The sequence below is a fragment of the Humulus lupulus genome, chromosome 1, assembly GCF_963169125.1.
Source record: "Humulus lupulus chromosome 1, drHumLupu1.1, whole genome shotgun sequence".
In the NCBI taxonomy this organism is placed as follows: Eukaryota; Viridiplantae; Streptophyta; class Magnoliopsida; order Rosales; family Cannabaceae; genus Humulus; species Humulus lupulus.
In genome coordinates this window covers 73,475,782-73,496,243 of record NC_084793.1, presented here as the reverse complement: position 1 = coordinate 73,496,243, position 20,462 = coordinate 73,475,782, and the positions used below count along the sequence as shown (strand labels likewise).

The 20,462-nt window shown below is 38.0% G+C and overlaps 1 protein-coding gene across 23 annotated transcripts; it reads right to left on the bottom strand.

Moving 5' to 3' along the window:
- Positions 1 to 1,144: 1,144 nt before the first annotated feature.
- Positions 1,145 to 18,425, bottom strand: LOC133794532 (E3 ubiquitin-protein ligase MIEL1). Of its 23 annotated transcripts, none has more exons than XM_062231944.1 (13): positions 18,308 to 18,425; positions 18,092 to 18,179; positions 17,954 to 18,010; positions 17,795 to 17,827; positions 17,403 to 17,480; positions 16,856 to 16,899; positions 16,720 to 16,760; positions 16,467 to 16,572; positions 16,313 to 16,382; positions 16,137 to 16,206; positions 14,777 to 14,890; positions 1,793 to 1,831; positions 1,145 to 1,630 (listed from the first exon to the last, which is right to left on the bottom strand). In XM_062231944.1, the coding sequence occupies exons 1-9, from the start codon at positions 18,316 to 18,318 to the stop codon at positions 16,346 to 16,348; spliced, it is 495 nt and encodes a 164-aa protein (XP_062087928.1). In that variant the 5' UTR covers positions 18,319 to 18,425; the 3' UTR covers positions 1,145 to 1,630; positions 1,793 to 1,831; positions 14,777 to 14,890; positions 16,137 to 16,206; positions 16,313 to 16,345. The 23 variants fall into 23 exon arrangements, with proteins under 23 accessions (XP_062087928.1, XP_062087942.1, XP_062087889.1 ...); XM_062231958.1 differs by having other exon boundaries at positions 16,327 to 16,382; XM_062231905.1 differs by having other exon boundaries at positions 16,313 to 16,404; positions 16,490 to 16,572.
- Positions 18,426 to 20,462: the final 2,037 nt, after the last annotated feature.

The window sequence follows — 20,462 nt, the reverse complement described above, 5'->3', positions numbered from 1 at the left end:
GGGCAAAACGATGATTTTTCGATGCAAAATCGATGCTTTTGCGATGCAATCATAAAATTTTCATTTTTGGCCAAAACAATGCTTTTTCGATGCAAAATCGATGGTGTTTCGATGCTTTTGCAATGCAATCATGGAAACTAGTTTTTTTTGCCAAAACGATGTTTTTTCGATGTAAAATCGGTAGTGTTTCGATGCTTTTGCAATGCAATCCTGAAAACTTGATTTTTGACCAAAATAATGCTTTTTTGATGCAAAATCGATGCAAATTCGATACTCTGCATTGAAATTTGAAGAAAACTTTGGAGATTCATATTTTTTCACTCAAATGTCTGTTTCAGATTATTTTTTTAAAATTTTGGTATTTTTTTTTCGAGATCTACAAGATTAGAATGAGAGACGTTAGAGAGAAAGAGAGTTCGAACTAAGAGAGAGAGTGCGTATTTGAATGTCAGAGGTATTTTTGTCCAAAATATTATAAGGACATATTAGTAGGAGGAATCTTTATGTTGGCATATTAAAAAATTCACTATGTGATTATGCATAGAACTTGAAATTTCCCAATAAAAATGAGTGGGACGTGCCCTCACATCATCAAAACCTAGCTCATATAGGAAAGGTTTTCTTTACTTCATAAGACAATAAGATTTAGTTTATTACATATTTAGATAGAAAACAAAAGTTATTACATTTGCAAAAATGACGAAGAGTGTTAAATACGAATTAGAATTGAATTGAATGAGAAAGATTGATGATATTATTGGATGGGTTTTGGGAAAGAGTAAGGATTAGTAGGAAACATATCAAATTATCAATTTTAATCAAGTTCAATCCTTTTTTCTCTCATTTCCTTCATAGGTAAAATGCACATTTTTCCTTCTACTTCTCTCCATCCTACCATATCAACATCTGAACCAATATTAAGGGCTGGATAAGTAAATTTTAGAGCCTAATGTCTCAACGAAAAAAAAATCAAACGAACTAGAATTTTTATGAATTAGTCTGAATTAAGAGTAATAATAGTGACTCAAAATTTACCCATGGTAACATTTTTAATCAAATAAATTTAAATGATAAATTCCATCCCAACTTGAAGAGAAATGTGGTGCTATAAACAATGCAAATTATTGAATGCACAAATTGCACAAATTTTGAAAGCCGCTAGCTTCACTTCATGAATAATTATTCCTTTCTTCGAATAATTTGGAATGAAGAAACCATCTTATGGTTGGTACCCGTATGTATGTCGGTAAGGAAAGTGATGTCCCAACAACATTTAAATTACAAGACAATCAATGGCAAGAAAAGGAGAGAGAGAGAGAACCAATAGAACCTATGTGAAATTAAATGGAACATTTGAGCCAAGGTATACATGACAAAACTAATTTAAATCTGCCAAGAATTTGATGTGCAAAAAGAGAAAACCAGATAGATATAAATAAATGAAAATGATGTCAACTGTGTTAGTCGGCTGTATTTGCGAAGTGATTATAGTCTTTATGATCAGCTGACTATCTCATTGACTGGTGTTGAAATCCGGCGAGTGTTGTATGAATTGCATTGGCTGCACTTATGACCTAAAATGTGGAAGGGAACTTCACTTGTTGTGTTAGTCATTGCAGAGGATTGAAACCTACCAGGGATACGCCACACATGTTACTTTTGTACAGCAGTTTACTTCTCTTGCAAATCAGAGAAATTCAAATAAAGAGTTGCTGAGTAGAGTAGGGTGTAAACATGTAAACTAAACCCGCTAATCAAACAAACATGAAGTGGTAAGAGAAAAAGGCTGTACCTTATACATGTATTCCTCAGGCATAGCCATAGCTTCAATCTGTCACCCCCCAAAAAAATAGGGGTACTAATTAATGAGCAGTAGGTAGAAAAAACTGATATCAGAAGCAAATTTTCAAAGCTACAACCACCTAGTGAAGCTTCATTTTTCTTTTAGTCAGACTCAGCAGTGTAATATGTAGACACTAAGGTCACGTTTAGTTGGAGGGAATGAAAATAAAAAAAAAAAAATTGATAAAAAAATTATTAAGTTTTTTTTTCAATCTTGCATTGGAATGATTTTTCCTCAAATTTTCAAATAGAATAGTCATTCCACCAAAATAGTGGAAAAACCATTCTATTAGAATGGAATTCGAATACTCTAATAGCTCGTTTACTAAACTAAAATCGGAATCGGAATAAATCAATAGAGAAATTAATAGAAATAAAATATGGAGCAATTAGAATAAGTAATTGCACTATGTTGTTTACTAAAACTAACTAGAAATGGAATCAAAATCATTTTATTTTATTTACATAATCAAGAAACTTAAATCAGAATGCTTAAATTGACTAAATTATCTTCTTAAAAAAATAAATTTTTATTTATTTAAAGGATAAACATGTCTTATAATTTTTAAATATAATAAATAAAAATAAAAAATAAATAAAAGTTTTAAGAATAATGTCATTCCTTGAGAAAATGAAGGGGGAAAGATTCTTTTCTCCATAATTTATATGGGTCCCACTAACTTCCCCATTACTAAGGGAAAATTTCACTTTTTATACATACTAATAGGGATAATTACATAACAATTCTAGTACTAATTACAATTTCAAATTGATGCTAAACATTCCCCTATTTCCAAAAATACCCTTCTCATTTTTCCACACCCAAAAAAATCAATATCTCACTTCTCTCTCTTCTCTCTCGGTTTCTCTCTCTCTCCCACTCTCACAAAAAACCCAGAGGAAATTCAACTCCCACCTTTGCCGAGCCCACCTCCATCGAGCAAAAAAATCAATATCTCACTTCTCTCTTGGTTTCTCTCTCTCTCCCACTCACAAAAAACCCAGAGACGTTCAACTCCCACCTCTGTCAAGCCCACCTCCATCGAGCCCCCACCTCTGTCGAGCCCACCTCCGTTGAGCCACCACCTCCATCGAGCCCACCATAGTCGAAACTGAGATCCACGGCAAAACCAAGACCCGCTCTCCCATCTCTCCATCAGAATCGAGACCCACGGCGATTACGAGACCCACATTGACCCATTTCCTCCAAAGTTTGACAATCAAAGGTAAAATCTCGAACCCATTTCAATTTTTGATAGAGCATATTGTTGAATTTGTGATCTGTGGATTGTGTTCATCGTTTTTTGGGGATTTTTTTTCTGGTTTTGCACCAGTAGCTCGATAGGTTCGATATAGATTCAATACAGGTTCGATAATGGCTAGAGTGATCTTTGGTAATAGATAAAATAAGCTAGATAGGCTCGATTATGGTTCGATAGGAGCTCGATGGTGTAGGTTGAATGGTTCGATACTTGCTCGATAGGGTAGGTTGAATGGTTCATACTTGCTCGATATGAGCTCGATAGGGTAGTTGAATGGTTCGATAGTAGGCTTGATATAGTTAGGCTCGATGGAGGCTCGACATTAGCTCGATATAAGATCGATGGTATACTAAAGATTAGGTTTAATAGTGGCTCGAAGGAAGTTCGACAGAGGCTCGATGAATAGATCGATTGAGCTCGATAGGGATCGATTGGGCTCGATAACAGGCCGATATAAGCTCGATGGCAGTGTTTATTTCGGTTTTTGATGATTTTTTTTTTAATTTTTTCCATATTCTATTTGACAATTTGTTTTCTTACCAAAAAATTTTCATGTGTTGTTGCAGATGCCTAAGTTGCTTCTTCCGTTTAGTGATCACTTTCCTGGTCGAGTGACATATCGGGGTAGTAGCACTTTAAATCACATTAAGACTAGGTTTGTGGAGCTCGGGCTGCTTGAAAGAACTAAGGAATCCCCTTTCAAGCAGTTCTTTTTGGCTTCAGAGTTTAATTTCTCCGGAGTCTTGGTGCATCAACTGTTGCTGAGGAAAATCGTCATCAACAACGAAGATGAGGTGCATTTTTTCTTAGGGACGAAGTCTTGTAGATTCGACATGGGAGAGTTTGCCCTGGTGACGGGGTTGAATTTCAGTACCTTTCCGTCACCAGAAGAGTTGGAAGGGCGTAATTTTAGCGACCGGTTGATAAAGGAGTATTTCAACGATGCTGAGAAAGTAAAGCTCTCACAGGTGGACCATGCTTTCAAGACTTGTACGGTTGTGGAAGATGTGTACAAGCTTGGTCTATGTTTGTTTGTTGAGGGGATTCTGAATGCCATTGAGGGAAAGTTGCACATTTGGCGAGATATTCTGAAAATTGTTGAGGACGTAGAGTACTTCTTCAGCTATCCATGGGGGAAATACTCTTATAGGAGGCTATTGCAGTCTTGTAAGAAGGACATGGTGAAGCAAAAGACCAACTATGATGCCAAGAAGGATGCCAAGGTGCAGCAAGAGGCCAAATACAGTATGTATGGTTATGCCCCAACCTTACAGTATTGGACATATGAGGCTATCCAGCAGCTTGCGACGAAGTTTGTTGTGAGCTCGAGAAACATGGTCCTGATGATGCTTAGTTGGTCGCATCGGAGGAACAAGGATTTCACCAAGTCCGTCACCTCACCGATGTTATCGCAGAAGAATGTAAGTTATATTTGATTGACATTAAACAATGTTTTTATCTATATTCTTATCTTTTATCATTATTTGAGTTAACCAAATGTTTTATGTTGTTTGCAGTTGATTGTCCTTCCGATGTCGAAGCCTCGACCAGCAGAAAAAAAAAACTACTATTTGTCTTTGACAGAGGGAGATCTTCCCATTTATCCTGGGCTTGGCCAGGATCCCTCGAAGGCTGATGAAGAGGAGGATGCGACTTTTGAGAAAATCGCGGAGATAGTTTCTCAGGCAGCCAAGGCAGCAAGGATATTTGATGATGCTACCCCGGGGGAGGAGGTTGCAGGTCCCACCCCTCCTGATGCCCCAGCCTCAGCCTTCGCCCCAACATCAGCCCCAGCCTCAGCGTCAACCCCAACACCAGCCTCAGCCTCAGCCTCAGCCCCTGAGCTCGCCGACTTGATTGAGCGATTGGACAGAATTGAGGGTCGACAGGAGACCCTCCCGAAGAACCAGTCAGTGATCTTGGACGTAGTTAGTCAGATCCTGACATTTATTAAGGAGAAACCGAGAGGCTCCAATGAAGATTTAGACTTAGAGTCATTGGATATTACTCTGGACTATGTTGATGATCCAACTACACCTCCTACCATCATTGTGACACCTGATGCTGGGACTCCGTGAGTCGTTATTGTCAACCTTGAGGATATTGCTGGGGTTCGGTTTCAGAGGACTAGACGCCAAAGACGCAAGCCAGATTGGTTTGAGGGCTACACTGATCCCACGAGGAAAAGACATCGCACTGATGCAGCTGCACCAAAAGAGGCTACACAGGTGCTGGACCCTCTCAAGAAACCAGATCGCAACCTGTAATGATATGTGAAGAGAATTGTATATTATATTGAAAATATAACATCTATTTATACACAACTAGAGAAGTTATTCTAGGAAACTAAATCAACTAATTAATCCTAATTGTCAACTAATAAACAACTAATATGCACACTATTACACAGCTAATATTCACACTATAACACTCCCCCTCAAGCTAGAGCATAAATGTTAATCATGCCCAGCTTGTTACAAAAATAGTCAACCTGAACCCCATATAAAGCTTTTGTAAAAATGTCCCCTAGTTGTTCTCTAGTCTTCACATATCCTGTAGAAATCAAGCCTTGTTGAATTTTCTCACGAACAAAATGACAATCAATTTCAATGTGCTTTGTCTGTTCATAAAACACAAGATTAGTTGCAATATGAAGAGCAGCTTGGTTATCACACCATAATTTTGCAGGTACTGAAGTTTTAAGTCCTACTTCAGTCAATAGTTGATATATCCACATTATCTCACACACAGACTGTGCCATAACTCGATATTCTGACTCTGCACTAGATCGTGACACAATGGTTTGCTTTTTACTCTTCCATGAGACCAGATTCCCTCCAACAAAAATACAATAACCTGAAGTGGATCTTCTATCTACTTTGGAACCTACCCAATCTGCATTTGAGAAACACTCAATATGAGTGTGTCCGTGATTCGCATACACAATACCCCGTCCTGGTGCTCCTTTCAAGTAACACAAAATCTGCTCTAACGCTGCCTAATGATCAATTGTTGGGGATGACATAAACTGACTTACAACACTAACTGAGTAGGCAATATCTGGACAAGTCACAATAAGATAATTCAACTTCCCAACCAACCTTCGATACTTTTCAGGGTCTTCAAATGGCTCCCCATCTCTTGTAAGGTGTAGATTTGGAGTCATTGGAGCACTACAGGGTTTTGCCCCTAATTTTCCTATTTCAGTCAATAAGTCATGGACATACTTTCTTTGAGATAGAAAGACACCTTGTTTACTTTGAATGACCTCAACTCCTAAGAAATACTTTAACACCCCCAAATATTTCGTGTGAAATTGAGTATGAATGAAAGATTTAAGAGAAGAGATTCTGCTAGTATCATTTCCGGTAATAACAATGTTATCCACATATACAACTAACAAAATAATGGCAACTTCTGATCGTTTGTAGAACACTGAATGATCAGCCTTGCTTTTCATCATACCAAAGTTCTCAATAGCCTGACTAAACTTTCCAAACCAAGCACGAGGACTTTGTTTCAAACCATATAAAGATTTTCGAAGACGACAAATTCGCCGTGACTCCCCCTGAGCAACAAACTCAGGAGGTTGCTCCATATACACCTCCTCCTGAAGATCACCATGAAGAAAAGCATTCTTGATATCAAGTTGATGTAAAGGCCAATGATGAGTAGCTGCCATTGAAATAAACAACTGAACAAATGTCAACTTTGCAACAAGAGATAAAGTTTTAGAATAATCTACTCCATAAGTTTGAGCATAGCCCTTGGCGACAAGACGAGCTTTCGATCGAGCAACTGACCCATCCGAATTGGCCTTAACCGTAAAGACCCATTTGCAACCGATAGCCCGTTTCCCTGAAGGTAAATCGACCAAGTCCCAAGTACCATTATCATCTAAAGCATTCATCTCTTCTAGCATTGCAGTATGCCAACCAGGATGAGATATGGCTTCACGAACAGTCTTAGGAATAGAAATAGAATCAAGGGAAGCAATGAAAGAGCAAGAGGAAGACGACAAGTTATTATAAGAAACAAAAGAAGAAATGGGATAAGTACACTGACGTTTACCTTTGCGTAATGCAATTGGAAGATCATCGCTCGGGTCCGGATCTGATGACGAAGGAGCAAGTGCACGACATGAATCAAGAGGTTGTCGCCTGGAGTAAACTTAAAGAATAGGAGGCTTCACAAGAACAGGTTGCGAGATTGGTGATAGGTCCGAGTCAAGAGAAGAAGATAGAATAGACCAACAAATCATCGTCCTCCCCCTTACAAGTGGGAACGGGCAGAGAAGGGAAATAAGGTGTATCTTCGAGGAAAGTGACATCAATGGAGACCAAATATTTGTTAAGACTGGGACAATAACACCGGTAGCCTTTCTGAAGACGGGAATAACCAAGGAAAATACATTTCAAAGACTTGGGATCTAATTTAGTGACATGCGGACGAACATCCCGAACAAAACAAGTGCTACCAAATATCTTAGGATCAACAAGAAACAAAGACTTTTGCGGAAAAAGAATTTTGTAAGATATCTCACCTTGAAGAACAGAGGATGGTATTCGATTAATGAGAAAACACGCTGTGGAAACTGCATCAGCCCAAAACGGTTTAGGAACATGCATTTGAAATAAAAGAGCTCGTGCAGTTTCAAAAAGGTGTCTGTTTTTACGTTCTGCCACACCATTTTGGGATGGGGTATCAACACAGGAAGTTTCATGAAGTATGCCATTCTGAGTCATATATGATTGAAATAAAGCAGATGTATATTCTTTGGCGTTATCACTTCGCAAAGTACAAATTGAAACATTAAATTGAGTTTTAATTTCAGCATAAAACAGGAAAAATAGCTCTGAACGACTTTTCATTAAAAATAACCAAGTTACACGAGAATAATCATCTACAAATGTAACAAAATACTTGAATCCTGGTTTAGACAAAATAGGAGGACCCCAAACATCAGAATGAACTAACTCAAAAGGAACACTAGCACGTTTATTGACTCTAGGACTCGAACTAACTCGATAGAGCTCGATAGTAGCAATTTATGATGGTATTTGCTAACTTATTATATCGTACTCTCTTTGTAGCATATTGATGCAGCAGAACACATGCTTCGTATGCATCGCAAGTATTTTCCCAATATATATCGACATAATGCAGTTGTGATGAACATGTATTTCTCACAAGTGATACCTGCCCGATATGATCAGTACAAGAAAATTGCCGACAAAACAAAGTATACGTGAGATTCTGACGTTATGTCCATGTTGACCAGCATCGAGCAACAGTTTCTGGCATCTTGGGGAGGAGTTGAGGATGTATATTGGTGCCAGAACTATGGACAACAACATTGGTTTGTCATTGAGGCTTCCATTTTCAGTTGGACTCTCACTGTTTACGATTCGGACAACTCGGTGATTAGTGATGCAAAGTTGGAGGAAATTATGAATCCATGGTGCTTTTTGCTTCCTTCTCTGTTAATGCAGAGTAAATTGTTTACTGATAGCTTGATGTTGAAGATTCTATCAGCAGGAAAAAGAGGCCGCATCAGTTCATATGGCGTCGCAAACAGAAACACAAACTCACTTAGTCAAAGAGAAGGTAACAAACATCATCTTCATACTAATTTATTTCTAACTAAAATTATATTAATGTACACTCAATGTTTACTTTTTTTTTACAGTGGGGATTATGGTGTGTATGTTGTCAAGCATATTGAGCATCTAATGGTTGACCTTCCATTGGAAACTATCTGCGATGAAAATATGAAGGTGTTCAAGAACAAGTGGACCACAGACTTGTGGTATCAAAATTTGTTACCTTGATGATTGTATAAATACAGGGTCTTTAATTGTGTAGTTTTTTGTTCCCATTTTTTTGTAACTTACATATGTTTGTTATCGACTTTATATCGAACATTATCGAACTAATATCGAGCTATATCGAACTGTTATCGAACTAATATCGAGCTTCAATCGAGTAATATCATTTTCATAACCATTATCTAGTTGTTATCAAACTATTATCGAGTTATTTGAAGTCAGTTCAGAAGCTAACAAACATATTATCGAGTTCATATCGAGCTACAATCGAATTAATGTCAAGCTACAATCGAGCTCATCGAGTTTACATCGAGCTTAACATAACTTTTAACAAAAATCAAATAAAAAATAAGGGAAAACAACATAGGTTATTAATACAAGTCCAAATGGGAAAAAAGAGTTTATAGCCTAGTTTTGCATATGGCCCTGTTGTATCCAAGCCCACCACACATACTACACTTGTGCTCTTTGCAAATGATTTCACCATTTTATGGAGTGCGGTTTGTCTTCCTTCCCACCTTATTCTTCTTTGGTCAACCAACTGGTTGCTTTTCAACGGGAATCCCAACTTGCATGTACTGTATGTTCTCGAGAACTTCCCAATCATCCTCGTTGTCAGTTGGGTAAATTGTTTCTTTGTAAGATTCCCTCCACATCTCAGTAGTGTAATATAGGGAACACAATGAGTAAATGTTGACACCGCGCAGGATGGCCGCATCCACACCATGAACACAAGGGTAACCCATTATTTGAAACTGCCCACAAGAGCATGATCTGGTCATCAAATTCACCTCACCATCACCCACATGAAATTTGAACTGTCCAAGATGATGGACTTTCAAGTACATTGCTTCATCCGCAATGCCTAAGACATCTTTCTCATATATTGTTGCTAATTTGGATGTGCACTTCTCTACCTCTTCACAGGGCGCAGCAAACCATGACTAAATTGTGAAACGAATGAATTCCACAAAAGTAGTGATTGGGAAGGTTCTTGCATATCTGGTTTTGTTGTTGAAACTTTCAGCATAGTTGTTTGCATTACATTGTATCGATTCCCAGGAAAGTAAGCACGAGTCCACTTATCGAAGACAATACTCTCTAGATATTGAGCTATGGCAGGATCCATTTGCTTTATATTGTTGAAGAACTTGTGAAATTTTGACTTCCGAAATGCATATGTCACATTCCACATCTCCTTGTGACAGTGATCAGTCTTGAACTTAGCGATTACATTTATTCTTATGTGATGGTAGCATGTGTCGTAGTAGGCATCAAGGAAGACCAACTCAAGAGCATGAATAATGCTAGCATGCCCGTCTGATACAAAAGACAGATTATCAACAACTTCAATGACTTCCTTCAATTTCATCATGAAATACTTCCAAGAAGCATGATTCTCACTGTCAACAATCGCGAACGCAAATGGATAAATGTGGTTATTCACATCCAATGCGACATCACACATGTGGCCACCATACATTGACTTCAAAAAAGTGTCGTCCACACATATAACAAGACTACATGATGTAAAACCTCTTCTACAAACTCCAAGCGAGAAGAAACAGTAAAGAAAGTGACTGTCATCTGTGACAAAATCAGTTATCGTACCTGAATTATCTTGCTGCAGCATGTACAAGTAAGAATGTAACTTGGAGTACGATTCTTCAGGTGTCCCCCTGACATAACTAGGCGCATTCTCTCTGCATCTCCAAGCCTTAATATAACTCATATCGATCCCAAAATTATTCTCCATATCCTCATTTATGTTGTTTGTTGGGTAGCTAGTGTCATCAGTAGCATATTTGTTCTTGATAAGGTGCCTAATGACCGAATGTGCTGCTTGACGGTGGTCTTTCTGTCGCAATTCAAGTGAGCAAGTATGTACACTATTATAAACAGTGATCTCAAACATTTCCGATCGCGCGACTTTTTTCCCTCTTATTCTCCAATCACAATCAGGATCCTTGCAGGTGATATACAATACATCAATACTAGACTTCTTAACCATAAACTCAAAATTATTCTTCATTACGAAAAGAGGCACTTTGGTTTTCAATTCCATCTTGTTCTCAAAAGTCTTCCCAATGTGTAAGTCTCCCAACGGTACACTGGATGAGGGTGATTCAGAACGACTAGAAGCCATAATATCTTCTTTTGTAAACATAGGAGCACTCCATTTTCTATGATCTTCTGTTGAACATATTGAATCCTTCCCTGTATAATTATATTCTATTCCACCTGGACGACTAAAGCTGGTGTCAGGTGTTCGACGTCCTTGACTTGGTGGGTTCACTAGTGCAATAGGACGTATTGGTTGTTCTTGTGCTTATTCTACTTGCAAATGTTCAACTACTGGATCGTCATTCACTGAATTGTATCCTAAGTCCTCATTATATTCAGCTACTGGATCGCCATTCACATAGGGGTTGTACTCATACGGGTTGTCCCTCAGGTCACTAATAGGACATCCCAAAGTACTAGATGCTCCCTCAGGTCCAGGAGTGGAATATGAATGTAACGACTCAAAATCACTAAGATGGCTTAAGGGCATTGATTAGTGTGTTGGGAGGGCATAATTAGTTTGTGTGAATTTATTAAATTAACGTGTGATTATATGATAAACATGCTTGTATGGTTATATGTTATATTTGTGAGAACCACATTATTATATGGGTATATCTGCAGCGTGCGACTCGAGGCGATCCTAGGGAGCTAGTTAGCGGAAGTCACAACGGGGCTTAATGTTTGACTTGGGGCAAGTCAAGGAGTGATTCGGGTATTAGATGATTATTTTGGTTATCGGGTTATGGAAATAAATATATGGAGATATATTTGAGGTTAGGAAGCCTAGGCGGGAATATTGGGGAATTTTACCTTTTTGCCTTCGGGGATGTTTTTAGTACCCTGAGCCCCGGGATTAACTTAATTACCTAAGGTTAGGCTAAGTAAAAACCTCATAATTTTGTGGAAATAGAGGAACCAACTCTCCTTCTTTCTTCTTCTTTTTCAAGGGAACCATTAGAATCTAAGAAACTCAGCTGGAAACTTTATGATTTGGGCTAGAGTTTTGAGGAAATAGCTCAATTTCAGCAAGGGAATTCAACCATAAACTAAGGCAAGCACTGAATTTCGTTTTTGATTAGTTGATTATGTGGTTTATGGGTTGAAATCTAAGGGTGTTTAGGTTCTTAACTTCAAGGTTGAATTAAGGTGGAAAGTTTGGGAGTTAGCTCGGATTTTGCTTAGAGAAGTGGTTCTGTTGTGGAGGTAAGCTTGAATCCATAAACTAATGGCTGAATTATGGTGTTCCATTGCTGGTTTTTATGTTCTTGAGCTCCTGGGTTTCAGAAATTAAAATGGGATTTTAATGGGTTTTAAAGCTAGGTTTTTGCTGGATTATGTTGCTAGAATCATGTTAGAAGTTTTGTGATCAATGGGTTTTGGAATTAGGACGGTTTTGAGCAAGGTTGGGATGTTAAAAATTGTGATTTTTCTGGGCACGAGGGGTTGGGCTGCGGCTCTGTTCTAGAGTGTCGCGGCCCTGCGAAGCAAAGAAGAACCAGGGAGGCTCTGCCGAAGGGAAGCGCCGCGGCGCCATAGGGCAGGGCCGCGACGCGTGTCTGTGATCAGAGAGACCTAGCCTCTATTTTTGGGGGCAGGCCGCGGCCCTAAAGGGCATTTTTGGCTAAATGAAGGTTTTAAGCACAGGAATCTAACCTAGGGTGCTCGGGATCGATTCCACCACCGTGTTTGGTGGAATTCGATGCCCCGGAAGCTAGAACTATACACGGAAACCTTTATTTGAATATTAATGGTACTTCCTATCTTGGTTATGACTAGGTGTTAAGCTAGGGCTTGGGAAGCGGATCGTGCTCGAGAGGCGTCGCTCGTAATCATTGAACTAGGGAATTAAAGGTAAGAAAACTGCACCCGGTTGTGGATTTATAATGGGACTAAGGGTTCCCTATCTTGTATGCTTTGAAAATATGGTATTATGCCATGTAAACAGTAAACCAACGACCTAAGAGTGCCGAAGTTTACACTAGCGCACAGGGCACGGCTCGGCCACTGGTAGCTGAGGGCAGCTTATTATGCACTGAGCTCGGCTTAAGCGGGCCGGAGTCAGTGGGGTAAACAGGGGGTGCGACGTAAGGTGTCGACCTTGATTATTATGTGATTTGTTTGTTATTATTGATTGGTGGATTGTTATGTTGTATAGATGGGTGATGATTAGCCGATTCTTTGGTTGAAACTTCATGCTCTGTGATTATTGTGATATGTTAGGTGTATGAACATGCTTAGAGGGGTTATTCAAATGTTATTATTGCTTGCTTTGTAATATGATATGTTTTTTTACTGGGCCTTGGCTCACGGGTGCTTCGTGGTGCAGGTAAAGGCAAGGGCAAACTTGATCAGCCCTGATTAAGAGAGCTCTGAGAGCAGAATGTACATGATCAGCTGCTCAACCACCATGGTTGAGGGGAGACAGAGACAGGAAAACCATAATCTTTTATTTTGCCTTTAGAAAGGCTGGTGGTTGTCTGTACACTGAAAATCTTGTAAACAGACTTTTAAACGCTATTTCTTTTAGGATCACATGTGTAAATGTTTAATTATATGGTAAATATCTTTTGAGACCAAACCCTTTTAACCCTAGCACATTAATAGTTTTAGTGACACGTTTTTTTTTAACTAAATGACTTGATTAGCAAAGTCCTGCACATTTATAAGTTCACAGTGTAGCGGTCTTGGCTATCCAGGATGTTACAATGAATTTGCAATGACAATCTTTTTAACAAGAGTGACACACAAGGCCAACTTTTTTTGGATGTTACTCCTAAGAATGCATAGACACCAAGATCACTTTCAACATGAACGAGTGTAAACCCGTTCGTCGCCGCATGTGCAAGGAACCTCCAATTTCAACCCATACATTTGTTTATCAACTTTAAGTTCCTTGTGCAATATGTTAAGAAGTTGCAAGTACGTTACAGTATCCTCCATCGATATCACCATGCATTGAGAGTCTTTGAAAATCTACTTATTCCCTTGTAATTATCAAATACCATTGTAGGATACAAAAACGTAGAGAATGGAACTTGTGTTGGAGAAAAAAAAAATTGAAATTGTCAATAAAACTGTCAATTTTTCAGAAATTCATGAAAAAGTACATTATCGAGATTTATCGAGCTATAATCGAACACTATCGAGTTACAATCGAGCCCATAATCGAGCTCTTATCGAGTTAGTATCGAACTACCATTTCTTAAACCTAACCAAAACCTTCATCAAACCTTATCGAGCTCCTATCGAGCACATATCAAGAAAACAACTATACTAAATATTCTAGGGTCCAATCGAACCCTTATCGAGTTGTCATCAAGCACCATCGAGCCCATAATCAAGCTCTTATCGAGTTAATATCGAGCTACCATTTCTTAAATCGAACATAAAACCTAACCAAAACCTCCATCGAACCCTATCGAGCTCCTATCAAGCACATATCGAGAAAACAACTACATCAAATATTCTAGGGTCCAATCGAGCCCTTATTGAGTTTCCATCGAGCACAATCAGGCAACAAAGCCTAAAACTATTGAGTTATAATCGAACTACATCGAGCTCATAAAGAACCTTCTTCTACATACCATCGAGCCCCTATCGAACCGGTATCGAGCTCCTATCGAGCAAAAAAGTTGCAGGAAACCCAGAAAAATGCAGATCGCAGAATCTCTCTAAAAAACCCCAAAAAAACACACCAATATAAGCTCAGATCTGTTCAATATAGTCAAAAAATGTAAATAAATAATACCCAACATATAAAAGGAAAAATCTTATTACCCATGGTTTTTCTCCTCCAAAAACCTTCAAAATGGATGTTGCCTTTGATATAAGTGACTTCACAGAGACAATGGAGATGGCTTACAAAGATTTCGACAAGAAAATCATACAAATCTGTAGGTGTTAGGGAGGATTTCGTGAGAATGAAAGAGAGAGGAAGATAAGGTTTTAGGATTCTTGATATAATGGGAGGGGTATTTTGAGTATGATAACAATTTTTAGCATCAAATTGAAAAAATTAATAATGCTAGGATTTTTTTGGTAATATTAAGCATTATTAGGTATAAATAGTGAAATTTCCCTTACTATTGAATGGGAATCATTACTACACAAAATTCCATTTCCTTCAAGTAAATGTATCATTAAATGAATGAAATGAAAATTAATTGATTTCTATTCTATTAACCCCAACCAAACATCATCTAAATATACAGTCAGTTCCAACAAATATGCCGCTAACACTTACAAGTCTCTCCTAACCCAAAATCCAATTTCAGCTATTCTGTTCAACTTTTAAAATTTGATCTGCACCAGGCTAATAGTGGAGCACCATGGCACACGTAAAAGAAACCAGAACTACAGGAGGTGTATAAGTTATTATACAAGTCACCAAATCCAAGTCTTAAATTAATTATAGTAACAATTAGAATATATGTATATAAATTATGGGGATATTTTTTCCACTACTAGATCCAATTGCAATTCAAAGCTAAAGGCACAGCCTCTTCGTGGAACATAGTTAAACATACCATCACTGTACATATATTTAAAAGTTAATTTCATTGTCCCTCGCTTAAGCATTTTCGAAAGATAAACAACAATAAAGGAAAAGTATAAAGAGAATGGCGAGAATACGGAATAGAATTGGCCTTTTGAGTAACGTGGTTGTTTAGTTTGTATCATTTTTGGAGGGGGGAATTTAGCTAGTTCTTTCAAATCCTCAGGTTTGACCAAAATTATCCTTCAAATTTGGGGTATTTGGAAAAACAAAACTTTGACCAGTTAAATAGTATTAGTAGATTTATCATTTAACAATAAAATCTCATCATTTCTTCTTCACCCTTCTACCAAACAAGGAAGACGACTATGGTATTCTCTTCTTCCTCTCATATACCAATTACCAAACACAATCATGCACGGTAAGTCACTCCTTTGTTTTCTTGGTAATTTACTTTTACTTTTTTCTTACCAAACATAACCCTCAATGGAAAATCCAATCTAAGTTAAATATTGTTTCTTTTCTATTTTCTATAAAACATGGTATTGCTAATTTCATAGAACACTGGAAAGTAGACATTGCAGATCCTACACGTACGTTGACCAAGGAAACTTAAAAGTGGAAAGAAAAGAAACGCTGTACCTCAACATCCAACGATTCCCAATCTTCAGACATGTCAAACATAGTCTTGGAGCAAATGGGACAGCGATATCTAGAAGAATATTCCAACAAAAAAATTTCAAACATTAAATACATTTGTTATACTCATCAAGAATGTCAAAGAAACCAGATAAAAATAAGGAAAAATGAAACATAACTAATGTTGCTCTACCATCTCCTTCAAGCATTCTTCATGCATTGTATGTCCACACTTTATAATCGTTGTGCCTTTAATCGAATCAAAAAGATACTGTCAGCAAAATAAAATGTTTGTCAGAACATTGTATTTCTTGTAAAATGTCAAACCAATACCAATGCATGGTTGGAGCAGAAACCTCGTAACAAACAGGACAATGACACTTCATTGAGTCTTCTACACATGGGTGATTATCAAGTAACTTCACTGTATAGCAAGACCCTAAGCAGTATAATGGTTGTTAGAGAAGGCGTATGGATACCCAGAAAATCAATATCATGATTGTTAACAAACAATTCTTATAAGAAGATCAAGATCAAAAAACATGAATAACTCTGCAAGATCTCAGCTGAGTCCAAGAGGGCATACCACACTTCTTACAGTGAAAGAAATTCTCACGACCACCAACTCTGAAAAATCACATCAGACATATTTTATGACAGAAAATAAATTATTGACACTAATTAAAGCAGTAGGACAGATGCAAAAAAATCAGAACACTGACCTACAAATTCCACACTCATTGCAATGATACTGTTTCTTTTCGGTCTGTGCATTTGAACAAGCAGTACATTACATCAAATATGAAATCTACAGCCCATAAAAGGGTAGCATCCTGATAGACCCCACGGCTCCAATCAAAAGTAATAGGCAGAATAGAGAGAAAAATTAAGTGTGTTTTATTGAATATACTAGTAGAAAAAGAAATACCAGGTATTCGAGAGACCTGGTTTTCTCTCTAGAGCAGAAGCTCAACACAAATAAGAAATTTCCTAACTTACACACTCATCCTCGACAATATATTTCCTCAAACTTATTAAATAAATTAGCTATTAAGACAATCACACTTTCCTAAACTACCTTACTTTCCTCATAGATCACCCACGAATTATGGTGATAACATATTGTGGTAATCACGGTTACCCAAACTAAACCACCCCCTTGTTACGCCTAGCGTATGTGTACTTAATCGGGGTTCTATCACATCCCAATACAAGATACTTGTTTCTAACTACTATAGATGCCACTAAATTGAAAACCAATTATCTTACCTCATCATCATAGAACTTGCAAATGTCACAAAAATACTCTCCCATTTTAACACCACAATGAGAACAGACCTGAGCAACCTACAATGCAAACCAAACCCAGACCAAATTAATAAATATGTAATCCTGCGAGAGATTACGAAAGGAATTATTTTTCTTCTATTTATAAAAAATGTATAGTTGTAAAAAATAAATTCTAACAATGAAATCAAACTGTTACTCTTAGTTTTCGCCCCATTAAAAGCACATCCTAAGGAATATGTTGGGTTAGCACCCATCCCCACCACACACATAACTATATCTTATATAGTTTATATATATATAGCCCAATAAACCTAAGATCAGTACAAAAGAAGTAGATATATTATCCAAATTCCAAACCATACAAATCCAACCTTTTGCTCGGTATTGCAAATCGAACAGACAACCTGAAACAACAACTCCAAGATTATAATTTCATTAAAAAAAACTCGAATCAACAACACTGGTTCTGATTTGACAAGAATATCAGAAAACAAATTTCAGAAAAATACAAGTCTAAGAAGAAGGTATACTTGCTTAATATCGTGCCTCACAATTTCATGGCGCTCTTTTGGATTGCTTAGCGAGCTCTAAAAATTTAAAGAAAAGGAGTTTAGATTGAAAAAAAAAATGCATATTATATATAGACATATAAATGTGTGTATGAATACCGTGGCGTCGTTGTGGCAATGGCGGCAAGAAAAAATCTGGTCGCAGCAAGGGGCTCGGATTTTGCATCGCCTCCTATAGTGGTCGCAACTAAAGAAAAATGCAAAAGCATATTTTGAATATTTTGATTATTGATTGAACTGAACAAAAACAAAAACAACAAGGTAAGGTTGAGTTGAGTTGAGAGTAAATTGGTTGGTTTGTTCTAGTTTACCCACCCGTACTGCATCTTCCCAAAATGCTCTGACTTGGGATTCTGAACAGGCGCAGAATCCGACGCCAGGCCTGTTTTGGCTAATACGGACGGAGCTTCCCTTTTTATTTTCTAAAGGGATATTTCACGCATAATAGGAATAGCATTGCCTATAATTACTAAATAATAATAGCACTAATAATTTTTTTAAATTAGTGTTAAACTTTTATCAAGTACTAAAAATATTCTTTTCATTTTTTTCTATTCAAATTTTTTCCCACACAAACTCTCTCACTCTCTCAATCCCCGAAACCCAAACCCAATCCGAAGGAAACCCAAAATCCCCAAAAATCGAAGGAAACCCTCTGCGATAACCATCACCGTCGATCTCAGGCTCTCTCTTTCTCTTCTCCGAAGTCGGCCTGTCGAACCTGTCGAGCCAACGGCGACAACAAAGCTCGAAACCCATGTCGTCGAACCGGTCGAACCTGTCGAACCCATCAATCGAACCCATTTCTCATTAAGGTATATTCTTGAACCCTCGTGATTATTTTTGTTGTTGTGATCCCTTTGAATCTGGTGGTGTGGAATGGGTATGGTAGCTCTTTGGTCTGGGCTTTTCTATGGTTTTTTCTGGGTTTGAACCAGTAGCTCGATAGGTTTGATGAATGTTCGATAGAAGCTCGATGTTATCCATGGTAATATATGAAACTAGCTCGATAGGCTCGATTATGGTTCAACAGTAGGCTCAATAGGGTAGTTTGAATGGTTCGATGATGGATCGATAAGAGCTCGATGGATCTGTGGTATTAGGTTAAAAGGGCTCATTAGGTTCAATAAGGTTCGATAGAAGCTCGATGTTATCCATGGGTAATATATGAAACTAGCTCGATAGGCTCGATTATGGTTCAATAGTAGGCTCGATAGGGTAGTTTGAATGGTTCGATGGTAGATCGATAAGAGCTCGATGGATCTGTGGTATTAGGTTAAAAGGGCTCGATAGGTTCGATAAGGGTTCGACAATAGGCTCGATGGATCTGTGGTATTAATAAACAGGGCTCGATGGTTATTTATGTTGATAGATTTTGCTTAGCTCGATAGGCTCGACACTGGCTTGATAGTGTATGTTTCAGCTCGATGACAGCTTATTTCAGTATTTTGATGAAAATTTTTCCTGATTATGTTTAACATTCTATTTTCTTACCAATTTGTTTTCATGTGTTGTTGCAGATGCCTAAGTTGCTTGTTTCGTTCTGTGATCACTTTCCTGGTCGAGTGACATATCGAGGTAGTAGTACTTTAAATCACATTAAGACTAGGTTTATGGAGCTCGGGCTGCTTGAAAGGGCTAAGGAATCCCCTTTCAAGCAGTTCTTTTTGGCTTCAGAGTTTAATTTCTCCGGAGTCTTGGTGCATCAACTGTTGCTGAGGAAAATCGCCATCAACAACAAAGATGAGGTGCATTTTTTCTTAGGGTCGAAGTCTTGTAGATTCGGCATGGGAGAGTTTGCCCTGGTGACGAGATTGAATTTCAGTACCTTCCCGTCACCAGAAGAGTTGGAAGGGCGTAATCTCAGCGACCGGTTGATAAAGGAGTATTTCAACGATGCTGAGAAAGTAAAGCTCTCACAAGTGGACCATGCTTTCAAGACTTGTACGGTTGTGGAAGATGTGTACAAGCTTGGTCTATGTTTGTTTGTTGAGGGGATTCTGAATGCCATTGAGGGAAAGTTGCACATTTGGCGAGATATTCTGAAAATTGTTGAGGACGTAGAGTACTTCTTCAGCTATCCATGGGGGAAGTACTCTTATAGGAGGCTATTGCAGTCTTGTAAGAAGGACATGGTGAAGCAAAATGCCAACTATGATGCCAAGAAGGATGCCAAGGTGCAGCAAGAGTCCAAATACAGTATGTATGGTTATTCCCCGGCCTTACAGTACTGGGCATATGAGGCTATCCAGCAGCTTGCAACGGAGCTTGTTGTGAGCTCAGGAAACATGGTCCCGAGGATGCTTAGTTGGTCGCATCGGAGGAACAAGGATTTCGCCAAGTCCGTCATCGCACCAATGTTATTGAAGAAGAATGTAAGTTATATGTTTTTATCTATATGCTTATCTTTTATCATTATTTGAGTTAACCAAATGTTTTATTTGTTTGCAGTTGATTGTCCTTCCGATGT